We start from the raw sequence: 18,990 nt of genomic DNA, 5'->3' as shown, positions 1-18,990 counted from the left end.
GTGGAGGTGATCTTTGCATTCTCTTGAATGCTGTGCATCTTCATTATTCCCATGTGTTTACTGTACAAATATTATCAAAACAACATTAAAGCAAATTGGAGAAAAGTCAAAACATTCAAGGAGTAGGACTTAAGTCAGGCTTTTTAGAATGAGCAGTATATGGACAGATGAAAGACAGTGGGGATGGCCATGGGATGGTGAGGAAGCACAGTGGCCTCATGCTAAGGGGTGTTGACAAAGGTAGAAAATTGGATTAATAGAAGAGAGGCCTGGAGTGCCTTGGAGAGTTCTCATTTAATTCTATATGCAATAGAGGGTCGTGTTCAGGCAGGAAGAGAGGACAAAGTTGTACCTACTGGATGTCATCAAAGCCTTGGCAGGGGATGAAACTAACATGAGCCAAAAGGAAGAGAAGAGGAAATTGCTCATAACACACTGGCACAGGGCTCTATTAAGTGAAGAGTAAGAGTGGAATGGAAGCAGGTCCTGAAAGGGAGGAGGGCTGATTTTGCCAAATAGTCATATCATTCTATTCAAAAGAGTTGGAAAGGATGCTTACAGCTGGAGGGATATGGCAGCTCAGCAAGCCCTCACCTCTCCTGAGTATTTCTCATAACTGATAAAAGATTTATCTCAGCTGTCCAGTATAGTTTGCAAAAATGCTTATTAATGAAATTCAGGAGGGATTTCCTATCTTCATTGGAAACAAATGGATATTTGAGTCTATGGATACAAATGAAGCCTAATCAGTCTTCTTACTTCAATACCAGTTCTTGATCTCCTGTGTTGAAGAACAGGCATATATCCAGGACTATTTTTTATATTATTATTATGGGGAATGTTCTCTTTGTATTCTTATGTAATTGCCTTTTTCCAGTATTCTTTGTATTTCTTTCTAATTCTTGAGCTTTGAATTCTAGAATTATTTCAGTATTATGCCATGTAGAAACATAGAAGTTTAGCCTGACAGTGCTACTGAAAATTTATATGTCGGGGTGTAACTGCCTGGCATATTCTTTGCTATTGTGCATTCCTTTGCAAAGTATGCCTTTGTTTAGTCTTGAGGGAATAGGCTTCTCTGATTTTCCATACACTTGGGACAAGACTTTTACATAACTAATAACTGTTCTGCTTGGTATGGAATGCACATGTTTGCATTTTCACACAATTTCTCCAATTGCCTCTCCACTCCTTTTGTATACTGCTAGGTGGCTGATCTGTGATCTGTATGATGAAGGTTGGAGGCATTTTTTTCATGTCATTTCTAAGAAAAATTACATGGGTTATGGCAGACAAATTGTGCTTCCTTTCCAATTTACCTCATTTATTTCTAAAATCCTACAGTCTATTTTTGTATTACATTTAGCACATTATAGAAGGCCTGACTAATTAATTATTATCCTTTGAAGTCATAAAGTCTTCTTCTAGCAGTGTGCCTTTGAAGCTAGAACATGTCTTGTTAAAAATTATATGTTAAATATTTTTATAATTTGGTATTGTAGTTGCACATTATCATTTTGAATGCAGCCTGTATCTTCATTAGATAAAATGGAAAACTTTCCATCCACCCTAGGAATTTAGTGTCAGTGCACATGATACTCATGAGTTTTAATACTGTATTACTAAATCTATGGGTGTTTCTTCAGGAAGTAATTGATACTCGTAAAGGCACTTTGTCTATTTTTTTAAAAATTTTTTGAGAGAGAGCGAGCAAGCGAGTGAGCCGGGGAGGGGCAGAGAGAGAGGGAGAGAGAGAGAATCCCAAGCAGGCTCTGCACTCTCAGTGCAGAGCCCAATGTGGGGCTCAAACTCACAAACCCTGAGATCATGACCTGAGCCAAAACCAAGAGTAGGATGCTCAACCGAGCCACACACGTGCCCCATCCACTTTCTCTTTTAAAGGTTGATTGTTATTTTTAAGAAGATTATCTTTGTGGTTGAAAATGTTTACTATAGGCATGCTGCATCCTACAAAAAGAAAATATTGCCAAATTAACCACCCCTGGTGTCTGGGCCCTTTCTTTTCACCTACCTTAGGTCCTGGTTTTCCAAGAAATGCAGTGGCCCACTTGTTCCCATTTGGAATAGTGGTTTGTGCAATATATCAGGGTAGTTGTGAGGGTGGCAGTGACCACAAAGTGGTCAGAGCCGGCTCAGGCAAATGGTGATAGTGATGGACAGCAGCCCCAGCCCAGGGAAGGAAGTGATGGGGACTATTTCTTCGACTTTTAATGTTTTCATATCAATGCTTCTGCAAGTTCTTGAAAACTCTGTGGCATTGAAGGTCATTTTTATTGTTGTTTAATATTAAACTTCTTATTTTTAACTAATTTGGACTTACAGAAAAGTTGCAAACAAATTTACAGTTTATAGTTGAGAAAACAGAATTATAGGATGGATGGGTAATTAATTTAGAGGTCAGCAATGAAGTAGGTGTTCAATAAATATTCATTGACTGATGGGAGTAAAAAGGGACTGAATCTGGGGTCTCCTGGCTCTTGGTCTTACAACATTTTTGACTGCTCCTTTGCATTTCCCAAGGCTAAAAAGTCACTCTGAATATACATAATTTCCAGCAAATTTTAAGTTATTCTTTGGTAGCTATAAACTGAGAAACAGTCTGTTGTTTTGCTGGCTATATATCTCTTACTAATTAATAACCATGTAGTGTACAATGAAAAGACATTTGCAAACATGATAAACTCTTTAATGCTATTGATTACAATTTACTTATCTATGTCATTTTTATTCTCATAGAAATTGGCCCAGTGACAATTACCACAGATCCCAAGAAATTTCAATATGAACTCAGAGAATTGTATGTTCAGGTAAGTGCTTGCTTTCAATTTTATTTGTTTCAGGGGAAAGGAAAATCATGAACTTTTGTCTGATTTCCCTTATTTTTAAACCTGAAAGAAATAATTTTGGGTTAAATTTTTTTTTAATGTTTATTTATTTTTGAGAGAGAGGGAGTGAGCAGGGGAGGAAGTAGAGAGAGAGGGAGACAGAGGATCTGAAGCGGGCTACTAACTGGAAGGGGAGAACCCGATGCGGTTCTCGAACTCATGAACCATGAGATCATGTCCTCAGCTGAAGTCCGATGCTTAACTGACTGAACCACCCACGTGTTCCAGAAATAATTATTAGTTTTTAATTCCACTTCCTTTTCTCACTTGAGTTCTGAATGAATTGAACAATAGATATGTAAATGGGGCAGATTGAGTTCACCTTCATTTATACATTATCTATGGCTGCTTTCATACAACAATAGCAGAATTAAGTAGCTTTGACAGACTGGCCCACATACCCTAAGATATTTACTCCCTGACCCTCTACAACAAAGTTTACTGAAGCCTGCTCTAGGTGAGTCCCTTCACTGAGAATCATAAACAACAGTTAATTCTTCCCCCACAACAGAAATGGTATAATTAAAAATAATTTTGATGTTCTCTGGTCTAAGTCAACTGTATAAAATTTTTGACAGTAAGTATAATTAGGTGATTAGAGAAGAAGAATAACATTGCTTTAGCTGATATTCTGACAACAGGACTTAGAGATAGGGTTAGTATGTACTTTCCCCTCAGGGCTGCTTTGAGATCATTATTGCTAAATCCATTCATGAAAACAAAAAAAACTTGCTCTTTGAGGCTGCTTCACTATACTCTTCTCCATGGATGGTCTTTGCTGTAGTCATTTCCAGACCTTTTGACCACTCCCCACCATTCATCTAAGCTACTGGTACCTAGATCATTGGCTACGTTTCCCCTTCAGGGCTGCCATCATTCCAGGGACTTCAGCATTTATGGGAAAGACCTGTCAGAGCCTTCTCCCCTCAGTCCCTTGACCTGCTAGTCATCTGCAATAACCTGTTCTTTACTCCATCTCAGTCTTCCACTCCCTCAGGACCTTATCATCAATAATCCTTTCTACCTCTCAAAGCACTAGTTCAAGCATCTTAACCTCCAGCAGCAACCATCTGTCCACCAAGCTTGTTGGCACAACTGTTTACAACTCCTCCTTCACCCTCATTAACCCCTAGCCTGTCTCCCAGGCCATCAGATCTCTCCTTTTTTTACTTTCCTCCAGTTGAGCTCAGAGTCCTATCATTTCAAAAACACCTCTTTTTCTTCCTTGTCCATTGCTTTTTTCTTCAAAAGGCAAAACTTTATTCCTCAATAACTCCAATTATCTGCATTATTCATGCCTGTCCACCAGGGCGATGTGCTGTTAAAGTCTTACAACAGAGCAGGTTGATTCCATTGTGGATACACAACACTGGATTCTCAGTACTCCCATGATCTTACTATGTTTTTCTGGTTGATTAAATTTCCCATTTTTCCCAATGATAATTACAGATCTTGTCTACTCTGTTTAAACCTCCATCCCCTCACCTTTTACTACTGGTTGTTTCAGTGAGCGATCTGCCCTGAGCAAGTGACCTCACTTACTGTTTCAAACAGAGGCAAACAAATGGCCCCTAAGACTTCTCCTCTGACATACAGATCCTTATGTCAGTCCCCTAGATGTCACAATGGGCCTCTACAATGAAACTCACAAATGTGCCCTTTCCATTGCTCTACACTTGGTCCTAAATTCTTGTTCTTTGTCCTCTATTTTTTGTCTTTGTGAATGTTGACCACAATATTCTGGTTATACTACCAAAAACTGTGAATCATCTTTAATATGATGATTTTCCCCCAACATCCAAACCATCAAGTCATGGTTTTTAACTTTCTAAATATTTTTTATGTCTATTGATTTGTCACTATTTCTATTGGTACTACCCTAATCCCAATTACTATATCTTTAGTCTAAGCAAATGCAAAAAAAGTTTCTAAGTGATTTTCCTGCATTTGCTCTTGCTTTTATTTGCCAGACTATTCTCCATTCTACAAACAAAATAATCTCAAAATACATCTCTGAACATTTCCCCTAATACCCTCTGCAGTCATCCCCTATCCCCACCTCATTAAATTCTTCCTAAGATTTTGAGTAACCTGAGACCTGTCTCTCTGTCAGCCCTGTGTAGAACCGCTCTCTCCTTTGGGCTCTGTGCTCTGTTTTAGGGGCCTTGCATAGACTGTCTGCAAATCTTTATCCTCCACTCATCTCCCAGTGGCATTTTCACACATGCTCTTTTCCTTGCACAGGAATTTCCTGTCCTTCATCCTGCCCTCACTTCCATGCTCCCTTAACCTAGTTTAAAATCTTGTATTCAGGATTCAAGTCTAATCTTGAACACCACTTCCTCAGAGATCCTCCCTGTCCTTAAGGTTTGGCCATATATTACTGCTTTTCTCCATCACAAAGTAGTGGGGATTTCACACTGAAGAATCATGTCTGATTTAGCTCATCATTACCTTAGAAAAATGTATGGCATATTGAACATGCTCACTTTTTGATGAAAGAAAGGAAGAATGAATGAATATACCATTGTGTACAAATCAACACAGTCCAAATTAGAGTTTGGAGTTTTAATACTTTGGTTTCACTGTTGGGTGAATGATTTGATTTGCAACTGTGTATTGTATGAGCATAATTGGGGCATAGGGTGAAAAAGCCAAAGTTTGGCATTCCAAATATGTATTCAATCATGATTATTTTATTGTACCTGTCTCTATAATTTTTAATCATATGCTAAAATAAATCATATTTCATAAGTACCTAAATGGATTTATATATTTATCCCTTGGCTAGTTTTCTCTTTTACTAAATTTATTCTGATGGTCTTTCCCACTAAAAATCCCTTATTTCCTTTCTCTTACACTGTCATTCTTTTCCAGTCATTATCTTCATACTTACTTAGAATTTACTTTTCTGCTCTTCAATATAGCAAATTCTTTGCCACTTTGGATGTCCAGATCCTTTGAAAAAAATATTTACATAAAAATTTCTAGCCTGTACATGGACCATGGGAATTAGAAATTGTGTTCCCCTGTTTGTTAAAATTTTTATGTTGCCTTAGTCTACCATGAGCTACTAAGAGCAAGGCCTTGTACCTCTCATTGAGCCTCTGATCCACCTGTGGGATGAACCAGTATCTGCATGAAAGTGGATTTAAATAGGGATTATATCAGGGTAGCCTCTTTTAAAAATATATATTTAGCAGTAAAACTATATCAAATATAATTTAAGCTTTGATGGGGCAAAAGATAACTTAAAAACCTAATTATCAGCTTGCATTACACAGAGATTCAGAAGGGCCAAGTAATGGAGATTTCTAGCTGATAGAACGTTAAGAAAGGATTTACTGTATTCATTTCTTTTTTCTTTGCAAAAATACAGCTGAGCTGTATTCTTGAATATCTGGCTAGAATGAAAATCCCTACATTCTCAATGAGACCTGGCACTGGCACTTCCTGATTTCCTGCCTCTCCCTTTCTTTTGTTCTGAGGAATCTTCAAGGAGTGTGCTTATCCTTTGTGCTCAATTTGTCTCCAGGGCAAAGGATCATAATTCCTGACTCGTATTCCATTGATTCCCTTCCCAGAGCCCTCCTGCATCACCTTTTGGACTTGAGACTGTTACAGGCAGTCCGTGGGGTTATATTCTATCTTTCTTTTCTTTTCTCCTGGAATGAAAGCGGGTGTACATTTCTCTGGAGGTTTTCTCTGGATTGGCTACATCTTACGGGTTTTATTTTTGCATTGTCTTGGGATCCAAAAGGATGCTTAAGTAGAACAACCAGTTGGATAAGAAATCAAATGTTTACTTTCTCCCTTCATTCAACATAAATATGAAAAACCTTTCATATTTATGAAAATATTTCATAAATATGAAAAAGCTGTAGGCTACATCATCACTTAACACCTAATCTAAAGAATATATTCTTTCTCCTCAGTGTTTGCTTAAAGAATATTTTATTATTTCATAAATCAGCCTAGAAACTAAATTTCACATATTTCATAAAATTTTAGTATAAAATACTAAATTTTGTTTTGTATATAATTTCCAGACTCCTCTTCTGCTCCCCTTCTACCATTTTTGGTGACTCCTTGCAAATCACTGTTATCATGAGCAACAAGAATTGCTGTCCTATTAAAGCTTACTTAGATTTAAACAAATTAAAAAAAATTTTTTTTTTAATGTTTGTTTATTTTTGAGAGAGAAAGAGACAATGCGCGAGCGGGGAAGGGGCAGAGAGAAAGGGAGACACAGAATCCGAAGCAGGCTCCAGACTCTGAACTGTCAGCACAGAGGCTAATGTGGGTCTCAAACCCACAAAACATGAGATCATGACCTGAGCCGAAGTCCAGATTCTCAACTGACTGAGCCTCCCAGGAGCCCCTAAACAAATTTTTTAAGTTAATAATTTTCTTACATTTGTAATAGTTTTGAAAACAAGAAAAGTAAATTTAGTTTGAAGTAAATTAAATAATTGCTCATTAAGATTACACTAAGCTTAGCTATTTTTTTACAGAGATATGGATAACTTGGAACATAGTTTCAAATTTTCCAAGAAAAACTTAGAAAAAAATCAGTCACCTTAAATCATTACATTTATAACATTCATTTTATTTTCTTTTATCATCTTTCATCTGGAATACATGGAAGCAACTTGGAAAGCATCTGAGCTTTCTCTCTGGGAAAAAGAACGGAAGACAAATGATAATAAATGGTATTCAAACCACAGAGCTTTGAGACCTAGTATCTCTGTAAATATGCAGTGCAAAGTCTTGTCTCAGGTCACAGTCTTTATAAGAAACTGGAAAGCTGGGGTGCCTACGTGGCTCAGTTGGTTAAACATCTGACTTTGGCTCAGGTCATGATCTCCTGGTCATAGGTTTGAGCCCCACCTCAGGTTCTCTGGTATCAGCATGGAGCCAGTTTCAGATCCTTTGTCTCTCTCTCTGTATCTATCCCTTGCTTGTGCGCTCTCTCTCTCTCTCTCTCTCGAAAAATAAGTAAACATTAAAAAAAAGAAACTAGAAAGCTTTTGATTTTTAGAAATCAAAAAATGGTGTTGGCAGTAATATGCTTTCAAGCCTTTTATCCAAATGTTCTAAAGAACAAAAAGCAATTAGTCAGACACTTGAAATGTAAAAAAAGAAGGAAAGTATTTTTACAATAATGGAATTACAATTTTTTCATATAGATAGTTGGTCCCTAAAACTGAAAATCCTCACACATAATTTAATTTTCCTTTGTGAAGTCTTTTAGCAAAATTGACCCCCCCCCAAAAAAGCAGAAATAAGAGTAAAAATATGTAGAACAACATTGTCACATAGGAACAGGATGGAGTTATGAAGAAGATGAGGTTAAGGTCCAATTATTATAATTCTTTAACAGGAATAGAAGGGTAAATAGACAAAATGCAGCAGGCTAAGGTTAAGGCGACAAATGTTTTGCTATCATGTAAAAACAATTGATGTTAGAATTAACTGCCAAAGGAGAGTATGAAAAATCATCACTAGATAGGCCAAGACTATTAAAAAGAAGAAGACAAGATAGTGCTGAGTATAGAAGAGAAATTTATGATGACAATTTGGTATACACTTTATCTAATTTCTGGTATTGTATATATATATTTTTTAATTTTTTTTTGAAAGAGAGAAAGAATGCAAATGGGGTGGGGTTGAGAGAGAGGGAGACTGAGAATCCCAAGCAGGCTCTGCGCTGTCAGTACAGAGCCCAACATGGGGCCTGAACTCATGAACTCTGAGAGCATGACCTGAGCCAAAATCAAGAGTCGTACACCTAACCTCCTAGGTGCCTCTAATTTCTGATATTCTAAATCATGCTACTATGTAAAAGTATGCTCTTTATTTCTCAATTTATAGGAAAGTTTTCTTAATGAATTTTAAAAATCAAACTAATATGTGACAAAGAAATTAAGAAAAGCAAAAAAAGACATGACTAGATAAAAATAACAAGAAGGGATTTTATGTCAGTGTAGATATAGACTATGGGAGATGTGATTTCCATTTTTGGTATTGGACATGATTCAACTGAAGACAGCAGCTTTTATTTCTATTTAAGTATTCTTTTGTACAAATGTGTGTGTGTGTGTGTGTGTGTGTGTGTGTGTGTGTGTATTCACTTTTACAGGAAGAATGGCATGTGTTTAATTTAGGTAAGATGAGATGAGTCCAACACATGTAACTCATAATGCATGTAAAAGCTTCAAGAATAATAGAACCAGTGTCTGGCCCAAAGTGAAGGCTTGATAAATGTTAGCTATTATTACTTCTATTGTGTTACTACCTCCAGTACCCTGAAGGTTTTTTTAAGGGAAATAATCACCAAACACTTATACCGTAAACGAGCAGCAATTGTGGAATATGTGCCTTGTGATTTTGCAAGTGTTTCTCTCAATTCAGACCCACACAAATATTAATATTGCCTTTTACAAAGGAGGATACTCAAGCTTTGAGATAGTAGGTAACAATCAGGTCACCAAACTGGCAAATAGCAAAGCTGGTCACATAACGGGAGGTATTTAATGCTTAAGGCAGTGTCCTTTACGACTCTGTTACTTTCCTTCTAAATACTGATTTAAGTAACCTTATTAGTCCAATCAAGTTAACATTTGTTTATAGCATTTGTTTTGCATTTTACTTCAAGATAGTGCTGAAGAGAATTAAAGACGATGGTAGGCCTAGGGCTGGTCTCGTCCTCAATGAAATGAATTCATTCCTTTAAGATTTTGACTTTCACTGCTACCTCTCATCAGTTTGTGTAGTTGGCTGACCCGAAATTACTGAGCAGCAAATGACAAAGTTAATTATAAACAAAATTGCTCTTTTTGCTCAGTATGTGTTCTCACTACTTACTGTGGTAAACTTATTTAAGTATGACCTCACAAACACATTGGAGAGACACGAGGAAAAGATGCCTTTTAAGAGATTGATAGTGTTCATACTACCACACAACCTAGTTGTATTTGTAGGTGATGTTTTGATTATTTTCATTGTTAGAGTTGAAACTTCTTGGGGCTTGAATGAAACATCTACTACAACTTTCACGTGCTGCTAGAGTTCCCTGCTAGACCATATGAATTCTCTGAGGGACGAGTAATTCTTAATCCTCAGGGAGGGAAGAGAATGGAGGGCACTGAGTGGGAATGCTTGGCTCTTTTCTAACTATCCACCTTGGTACCCTATCCAGAAGCAAATAGCAAGATGATTTCTTAATGATCTTTTATGAGCATTTCAAAGGACAGAGAGTATAGAAGAGTATTCTGACTATTGGATTACTTTTTCAAAGCAGAATATAGACATAATGACGTAGGTATGGATTATGATTATAAAATTTTGATTTTCTTTTCAAAGGGTGCATGCATGGGAATGTTCCAAAAGGTAAATACACGAGTCATTGCAGAGTAAATATTACAGTTACATGTCACAGAATGGCATCACTGACCCATGATGCCTGGATTCACCCCATACATGCTACTTATGTAACCAAAGGATTACCCTATTCCCCATAATAAGTACTGCATCTGATTTTGTCCATTTTTAGGTGATGGTAAGGATGGAGGTCAAAATGTTTTCCTGGGGAGAATGTTTCTTGACCTAACCAGATTTCCTAGAGAAAACTATCAACCTCACTTTGAGCAAAATGAATGTAGAGTTTTTTTCTCAATTCAGATCAAGAGCAGTTCTTAAGAAGCTGTCTTTATTCTTAGGCCTTGAAAAAATGTCAAGAAGAATTGTGGAATCTTGGTATGAGTACTCACTTTGACTATTATTTGTCCAATTACCCCATCAGATGTCTGAATCCCTTCCAGAAACCTATCAATACATTAGAAATGAACTAACACCAGTTAGAGATTTAATAGCACTGATCTTCATCACCAGATGATACCTGGGGTCCTCCTCTGGAGCTATGTCTGGGAAGCTCTTTCATGTTTGAGGCCAATATAAGATTTCTTTGGCGATGGTATCAGATTATTGAATTCAGGTGCAGTTACCAGCTCAGTCCCTCAGATTTTTTCATATAAACTTTAAACCAGGTCTCATAGTTCTATATTCATGTTGATTTTTGAAAGTCCTCATTTATCTGGTCTGTTTATATATATGGAATCTCCTCCTGTGAGATGATCTAAATCTTGGTTCACCAGTTTTGTTTAATGACTGCTAGCTCTAAAATAGCCCATACAATTTGTCTGTCTCAAACTTCCCTATATATTATAATGTTCATAAATTATAATGATTTTATTAGTAAAAAATGCATTGTGTTGATAATCTTTTTGCCAAGACCTAAAGTAACATAAGCAGTATAAATATATTTTTACGCATAAAATAAAGCACACATTACACAATCACATTATAATCTCCATTAACTACCCAATAACCAAGATAATACCAAATGTGCTGGGAAGCATATAAGATCCATATGTGAGTGTTGGAGTAGAAAGGAAGACAGAGATTTTAGTGGGCAGGCTGAATCTGAAGAGTGCTTAGTAAAGACAGAGAAGGGTCATAACCCAGGGAAAACAGGGAGAAAGAAAGCCTGCCTAATCCTTGAATAGACAGATAATGACTGGCTGCAGGGGCCACCTTCTGCCCTCTTCTGGCTCATTCTCTCTGGGCAAACAAGGCCATATAGTAGGAGAGATCAGGAATCCCAACTAGGGATCAGGATAATGTCTTAATTTTGTGGGAAAAGAAAATAAAAAGGTATGGAATCCTTGATGGGCAAGGGAAGGAATTCTCTTTTTTTATTTAAAAAAAATTTTTAATGTTTATTTATTATTTTTGAGAGAGAGAGAGAGACAGGGTGCAAGCAGGGGAAGGGCAGAGAGAGAGAGGGAGACACAGAATCTGAAGCAGGCTCCAGGCTCTGAGCTGTGAGCACAGAGCCCAACGACGTGGGGCTGGAATTCATGAGCCATGAGGTCATGACCTGAGCTGAAGTCAGAGGCTCAACTGACTGAGCCACCCAGGTGCCCCGGGAAGGAATTCTCTTAAGTAGTATGAAGGTGTATCAATTTCTGATTTATTAATGAAGATATTGAATGCACAGTACATAGTGTATCCTTATTTAAACTGAAGTGAACTGAATCTCCTCCTAGGCCAAACAGGAAGGTAGTTCCAACAAACTGAAAGATCAATTGCTGAAGAGTTACTACTGGCAGGTAATAACCTGAAAGGCAGGAAATGGTTGTAATTGTTAACTTTTAATGCATCTGAAAGAAAGGTCAACAGTTTTTTTATGCCTTGATTTGGATTCCACCTTCTCTAAACTCAAGGCAGCATGGTGGACTGCCTGGACTTTTATTTTGATTATAGAGATTTGAAGTTTGGGCTCTGAAATACTGCAATTATCTTTCAGTACATCCCCGCCATAGTTTCTACAAGTGATGAAGACCAAATGTCACTGATGCATTAGGGTTCTGTAGTCATTCTAATTTATTTTATACTTGCTTGAATGAAATTTTATGTTAGGTTCAATGCAATGTAATGGTTTCCACATGTACCTTTTGTTTCTTGCTCATAGAATCACATAACTGTGTTTTAAGAAGAACTGAGGGTTGTAAACTCTCGTTTAGCTTGAGACTGAGTTTCATTCCTGAATTTTATAGGTAAAGGGAAAATTACAGAAATAAGACATTTCAAGCAGTGAGTATTCCGTGCGAAGGAAAAATACAGTCTGACTTTGAAACAAGGCTTAGTAGGTTGTAGTTGTGTTAGAATAAGGGCAAGTACTATAATGCCAATAATACTTATTTTGGACTCAGGCATGAGCCTACCAAAAAAGTTTTATTTTTTCATTGCTTAGAGTTAGACATACCTGGAAAACAACTGGTATAAGCACCATTTCAGTGAAACTGGATGAAGAAAATAGAATTGAATTGGGTTGACTAGAAGAGACATAATAAGGCATGGGTGAGGGCCTGCTCTGAGATTTCCAGTACTCTGATCACTTGTTTGACGAACACTTTCCCATTGGGGTTTGGACAGGGACCTCATTTTTCTCCAACTCTTCTCAGGGTTTAAAGGTTCAGTTTAGTTCATTGCCACTCCCACATTGTCTTATATTTAGAAAAGACAGCATGATAATCTCTATTTTATTACTCCCTTGACTGATAAGATTTCTGTTCCTATTTTATCTTGCTTTCTAGGAATTTATTTTTTACCATAATTATCACTGTAACTCTGAGGTTACAGTTTTTTTCCTTAATTCCAGGAGCGACATTTACTATGAAGGGTCACATGCTTCTGTTTTTCCAGTACACATTTTTTTTCTATCTGAAGTGTCTTTGGCAACTTAGTAAGTTGTAGCTATCAGTAGAATTCTGAAGATAAAATGAATATCAAAATACTGAGTAAGAATATGCCCACTGATACAGATAAGTCTATCTCAGAGTTCAAATAAAAACACAATTAACAAAAGCAGTTTGCATTGTCATGTATGTGTGCAGGTTTATGTGGTTTTAGGGGATACATTTCCATTGCCATGTTTGTTTTCTTTTGTTAAATATTAAACCTGACACCATGCCATGATTGAGAGAGACAGAGAGACAGAGAGATACAGAGATATGAAAGCTTGAAGGAGTTAGTTTTGTATACCACTTAGAGTATGTATATATAAGCACTTGTACTTCAGGAGACCTAGCTCTGGAATTATATTACTTGAAATGAGATGGGCTAGGCTTGAGTAAAGCTCAGGTTGAACACAGCACGCCTAGATTGTGTCAAGATTGTTTTGCACAGTCTCATTCATTCATATACTCACTATTCATTCATTTATCCCTTCATTCATCCAACCACAATGGACCACTTACTAAGTTCTTCAAGGAATAAAGATATAGTGGGAGGAAACATAAAAATTACAATCCAACTCAGCAGATGCCACAATAGAAGAACGTACAATATTCTGTGGGCATCTGGAAGAATGAGAATCTTTTCCCCTTTGCTTTTATAGTTTTCTCTTACAGGCTACTTGCTTGCAGTCACAGAGGTTGATGAAAGTAATAAAATGCCTCACTGGAGTTTGCATGAAAGCTCAGGCCAGGCAGAATTGAATTCCAGTCTCTGTTCTTTCACTTAAAAGTCATGTGACCTTAGGAAGAGATTTTAAAGATTCAGTCCTCTGGCAATATATTGTGCTAAAAATGATACCTACGTCATCAATTGAGATAAAGAGTAAATACCATAGTGTATGTGACAGTACTCTCTTAGTGTTTGGCTTAGAGTAGATATCCATTGAGTCAATACAAGGTATCTTACTACCAGTAAAAGTGTCAATTAAATTAATGAGGCTTTTCATAGATTCAAGTTCATCAATTCTAAATGTCTCCATTATAGATGTTTTATGGGATATTATCTTACTGTTTTTTCCCATTCGGTATTCATATCAAAACATAAAATGTTAAGACTTTTTAAAGGACTACTTTTTTAAAGTGTGGAACTAAAATGTAAAATGGTTTGTTTTTAGTGTTTCAGTAATAATCCCATTGCCCCCGATTCTAAAATCTGTACATGAGTTTGATATAGATCAACCTGAAGTATCTGACGTTGTGAGGTTTATTTATAAACATGGACATTTTGACAATGGTTCTCTTTAGTCCTGTTCTGCCAAAACTGAATTTAAGAATCAGAAGATCAAATAATGATTTGAGAAACATTATTAGCAAACCTGTAGATAAGCTTCATATATATCAATGTGCAAAAACTTTGTTTATAAACTTTATGTATACTTAAACAAAGTCAATAATTTATAGATTTTTGGAGTAGATTGTCACTTGATTCCTGAGCCTTAGTAAATTAAAATTACTTAAATTTTGTTTTTAATAACTTCTGACAGAAAGCAAAGTTCGTGGAAGACTTTTAGTGCAAAGCAACAACCTTATAATGAAGCCTGCATAACAAAACCAAGTATCATTCTAAAGCAGTGCTGTCCAACAAAAATAGGATGTGAGCCACATGTGTAATTTTAAAAACAGTTTAAATTAATTTTTATAATCTATTTATTTAACTCAGTATATCCAATTTTTTCATCGATATGAAAAATTAGTACTTTTTAAATTTAAATTTTAATTAATTAGAATAAAATATTTGATTCCTCAGTCTCACGAGCCATTATTTCAGATGCTCAATAGCTCCCAAGGCTTGTTAGTGGTCATTGTACTGGACAGCACATATCTAAAGTATTCCTTTACTGCATAATTTTAGTGATTATTTATGATTTAAAATGATTAGAAAATCAAACTCAGGTATCAGATAGGGAGTTTTTAATATAAATTATATGAAATTTTCCCTTGGAAAAAAACACTTATTTTTCCTTTTAAAAACCTTCATCCATAATGAGATAAATAGTTTCACTGAGATATAAATTATCATTTAACAATTATTTTTCATTTTCAGTTATCCACTAATCTAGTATAGACAGAAAGATAATAATTTTAAGATATTGTACTATTTTGGTAAGAGAAGAGTTTTATTCTTGAGAACAATTTCTAATCGGTATGGAATCAATATGATTATAATAAAATCTGTGTCTGCAAACGTGAAATTCAGGGCAGCATAATTATTTTTATTGTAAATAATACACTGATTTCCACAGCAGGAAAACCACTAAGCTACACAGATCACTCCTAAGGGATATTAAGTACATCTAGTATGGGTTTCTGATATACGTAGGTCAAAATGTTTCCGCTAGACTTGACATTCCTCAAATTTCTGGCTGCTTGGAGACTTTATATTAGTTTGTCCATAAAAGTCAAAGTCTTTGTTTTGAGAGTGTGATATAAAAGAGTCAAGAAATAAAAGGAATGCCTTTCATTTGCAATTATATTTGTGAAATTCTCTGTGGAGTTATAGTTGTGTGAACTCATCACACTCTTTCCTTTGGGTATTAACCAATATTAAACTTACTATATATGAAGTTCAGTGTTTCACAGAGGGGCTTTTTTTTTTTTCAGGAGAATAAGGTGTTCCAATACAGAAAATGTTGTTGACCATATAGGTTTTATTAAGATGTGGTTTTAAACTCCTCTATTCAAATTTATAGGGTAAAAAACAATAATTAAAGGCTTAGAGGTTCCACCTCAACACATGTGGTTTTTTAGGGCTACATTCAAGTTTTAGTATGAATCTCATACTAGAGAGATCTCAATGAGATGAATTCATTTAGAGTAACTTCCAAGGATTCTAATGATCTCTAGAGTCTACTCCTGGGTAATGTTGTAGGATGAAGTAAGGCATCCCTGGGTCCTCTTAGAGTAAATTTGAATACAAGTCAAGTGGCTCAAAGATTGTCCTTTACTGACTGGACAAGATTTATCATTTCTGTCATCCCTAGTATGCATCCCTGGAGATTTCTTAGCTGTTCTGACTTTTGGTTCATAGAAGATTTCTTCTAATCCCTTGATATTAGGTGATATTAATTAGCAAGAGATAATCTTTCCTTAGAATTATACTACCACAGAGCTAGTGTATTGCATACTTGGCCATTCAACAAATGCTTGTGGAATGGGTAATTTTTATATTGTGATTCACGCTCAGGTGCATGATGTCAAGCACAGTTGAGGAATGTTTTTGTTTAAGTTTTGAAAATTCAATATGAATCTAGTTTTTTTGAGCAGTCCATCCAGCAGTTATGGATTTGCAAAGTTGGCTTCGAGTAAAAATTATTCCTATGCAATATATTAAAGTTATTAATGTCCCCAGAAGCTATTCCACACTTTCCTAGCAACAAATGCTCATTTAAGGACATTTATTGCAGATGATAATCCTCCCACCTCTTATGCAGAGGAAAATATGCTATATCATTGAAATGTAAAGCATATCAAAGTACATCTGGAAAGTGAAGAAGTGTATTTGAGGAGTGTTAATAGTGGAGATGGAACAACAGAAAGATGAATGAAAGCACTGACGGCATTACAGTGTGAAGCGAGAGGCATATTTAAAGAACAGGAAGTAGTCCTAGCTTAAAGAAAGCGATTTATGAAGAGGGGCAGGAGGAGAGATAGGAAACCAGACAGAGAATTTGATCCAACACAAGTAGTGAAGGATTTTTTTTTAACGTTCATTTATTTTTGAGAGACAGAGAGAGAGCACTAGTGGCGGGGAGCAGAGAGCGAGGGAGACACAGAATCCGAAGCAGGCTCTAGGCTCTGAGTTGTCAGCACAGAGCCTGACATGGAGCTGCAACCCATGAACTGTGAGATCATGACCTGAGCTGAAGTCACTCAACCAAGTGAGCCATCCAGGCGCCCCAAGTAGTGAAGGATTCTAAGTTGGAACATGATAAAGATAGCCCTTTACTGCAGGCAAAATAAAGTTTGGTGGCAGGCAGAGCAGAAGATTAGATTGGAGGCTATACGAGTAACAAAATCAATGATAAGAAGAGTGAATTGTAGGAAGTAAAGAGGAAGGGAGGGGACGAATTCATGATGGAAGTAGAAGGAAAATGGTTTGACTACTGATTAGGTGAAGGAAGAGGGAGGAGTCCAGATGACTCAGGTTTGAACCTGAATATGGAGGCAGGTGGTTTGATTAACAAAAATAGGGAAGACATAATTAGGGAAAATACAATGAGTTCTACTTTAGACACACGGAAATGTGAAGACCCATAGAACATCTAGGAGTAGATGTTTAATAAGTGGTTGAAGATGTAAAGTTGGAATCTGGGAGATAAGTACAGTCTGAAGATACAAGTGTACAAGTTTTTAAGAACAGTATTATCTGCTAAACTAAATGCCATGAAAATGCACATAAGTAATAATGCACAGCTGATAAGTCCTGCAAAAATAGAAAGGACTATTAACTGAGTAAAATTTCTGGGAGTCTATAGCCGACTTCTCAGAAGTTAAGATCAGGTTATCACAGCTTTCAACCCCCTACCATTATGACATATTTGATGAGTGTTTTAATTTTAGAATCATTTTATAATAGTTGGGGCTCTGTTCCAACTCATTTAATATAATGGTACTCACAGTCTGTAAGTTTTGAGTGGGATTCTAAGCAAGAAAAGATTCTCTGGTTTGTCCAAGCTGCAGTGTAAATAGTTCGAAGCCTGGCTCTTTTGACCCTGATTAGAACTATGGTTCTCAGGATATTGTATCACAGTCTAAGACTGTTTGGAGCCTGGGAAAAGCCCCAATAAGAGAATCAAGTAGAATCTCCAGAGTTTAAAGAAAAAACCATATCACTTTCATCAAGTAATTAATTTCTTTTTAAGAAAGAACTCTTACTGTATTCTGGTGGACTGTAGAACCATAAGGCACCCCCCTATAACCCTAAATTGTCTTGTTTTTTATTTATCCTTTCTAGACTACAAGTTCCTTAAGGACAAGATACTTTACCTCATTATTCATCTTTCTATGTTTAAATCCTAGTGGTGTTAAGCAGTTTATTGGTTGCTCAAAACATATCGGTTGAAAGTCCATTCCCTTGGCCCTGTAGTTATTGACATCTATGCTAAGGAAGTAATCAGACATTTTATATATATACATAAAATAAAATAGATTTGTATTTCCAAATTTATACTATAGGAAAATTTGGAAGAACATTAATTTTCAACAGTAGAAGAAATTATGGGATGTAGACATAATGGAATATTATGCAATCATTTAAGCCTGTGATATTTTTTAAACTTTTTTTAATGTTTATTTTGGGAGAGAGAGAGACAGATCGTGGGCGGGTGAGGGGCAGAACGAGCGGGAGACACAGAATCTGAAGCAAACTCCAGGCTCCGAGCTTTCAGCACAGAGCCTGATGCAGGGCTCGATCTCATAAACTGTGAGATCATGAGCTGAGCCAAAGTTAGATGCTTAACCAACTGAGCCACCCAGGTGCCCCCAAAACCTGTGATTTTGAAGAACATTGATAACATGGAACATAAGGATAATAATCATAAATGTAAAATATATGAAACTGTAAATACAGCATACTTAGTTTTATCTATAAACCCCTATAATCTTGAATGAAATAAATGTGACAAGAATTCTTCTTAGGATGAGGACTATTTTTGTTTAGGAAAATATATGGAGCCTATGCAAGTAGAAAATAAAACAAGAGATCATGTGTTCGTAGGAAAAAT

At 36.3% G+C, this 18,990-nt stretch overlaps 1 protein-coding gene across 3 annotated transcripts in view; it reads left to right on the top strand.

The window, feature by feature from the left end:
• HMCN1 (hemicentin 1) overlaps positions 1 to 18,990 on the top strand; it is a 465,703-nt gene that overhangs the window by 99,842 nt on the left and 346,871 nt on the right. For all 3 annotated transcript variants that reach the window (XM_043568168.1, XM_043568169.1, XM_043568170.1), the window contains exon 2: positions 2,758 to 2,828. In XM_043568168.1, coding sequence (XP_043424103.1) covers positions 2,758 to 2,828 — 71 coding nt within the window. The remainder of the gene's footprint in view (positions 1 to 2,757; positions 2,829 to 18,990) is intronic.

This window comes from Prionailurus bengalensis, chromosome E4 (genome assembly GCF_016509475.1).
Source record: "Prionailurus bengalensis isolate Pbe53 chromosome E4, Fcat_Pben_1.1_paternal_pri, whole genome shotgun sequence".
In the NCBI taxonomy this organism is placed as follows: domain Eukaryota; kingdom Metazoa; phylum Chordata; class Mammalia; order Carnivora; family Felidae; genus Prionailurus; species Prionailurus bengalensis.
This window is presented reverse-complemented; position numbering and strand designations above follow the sequence as displayed.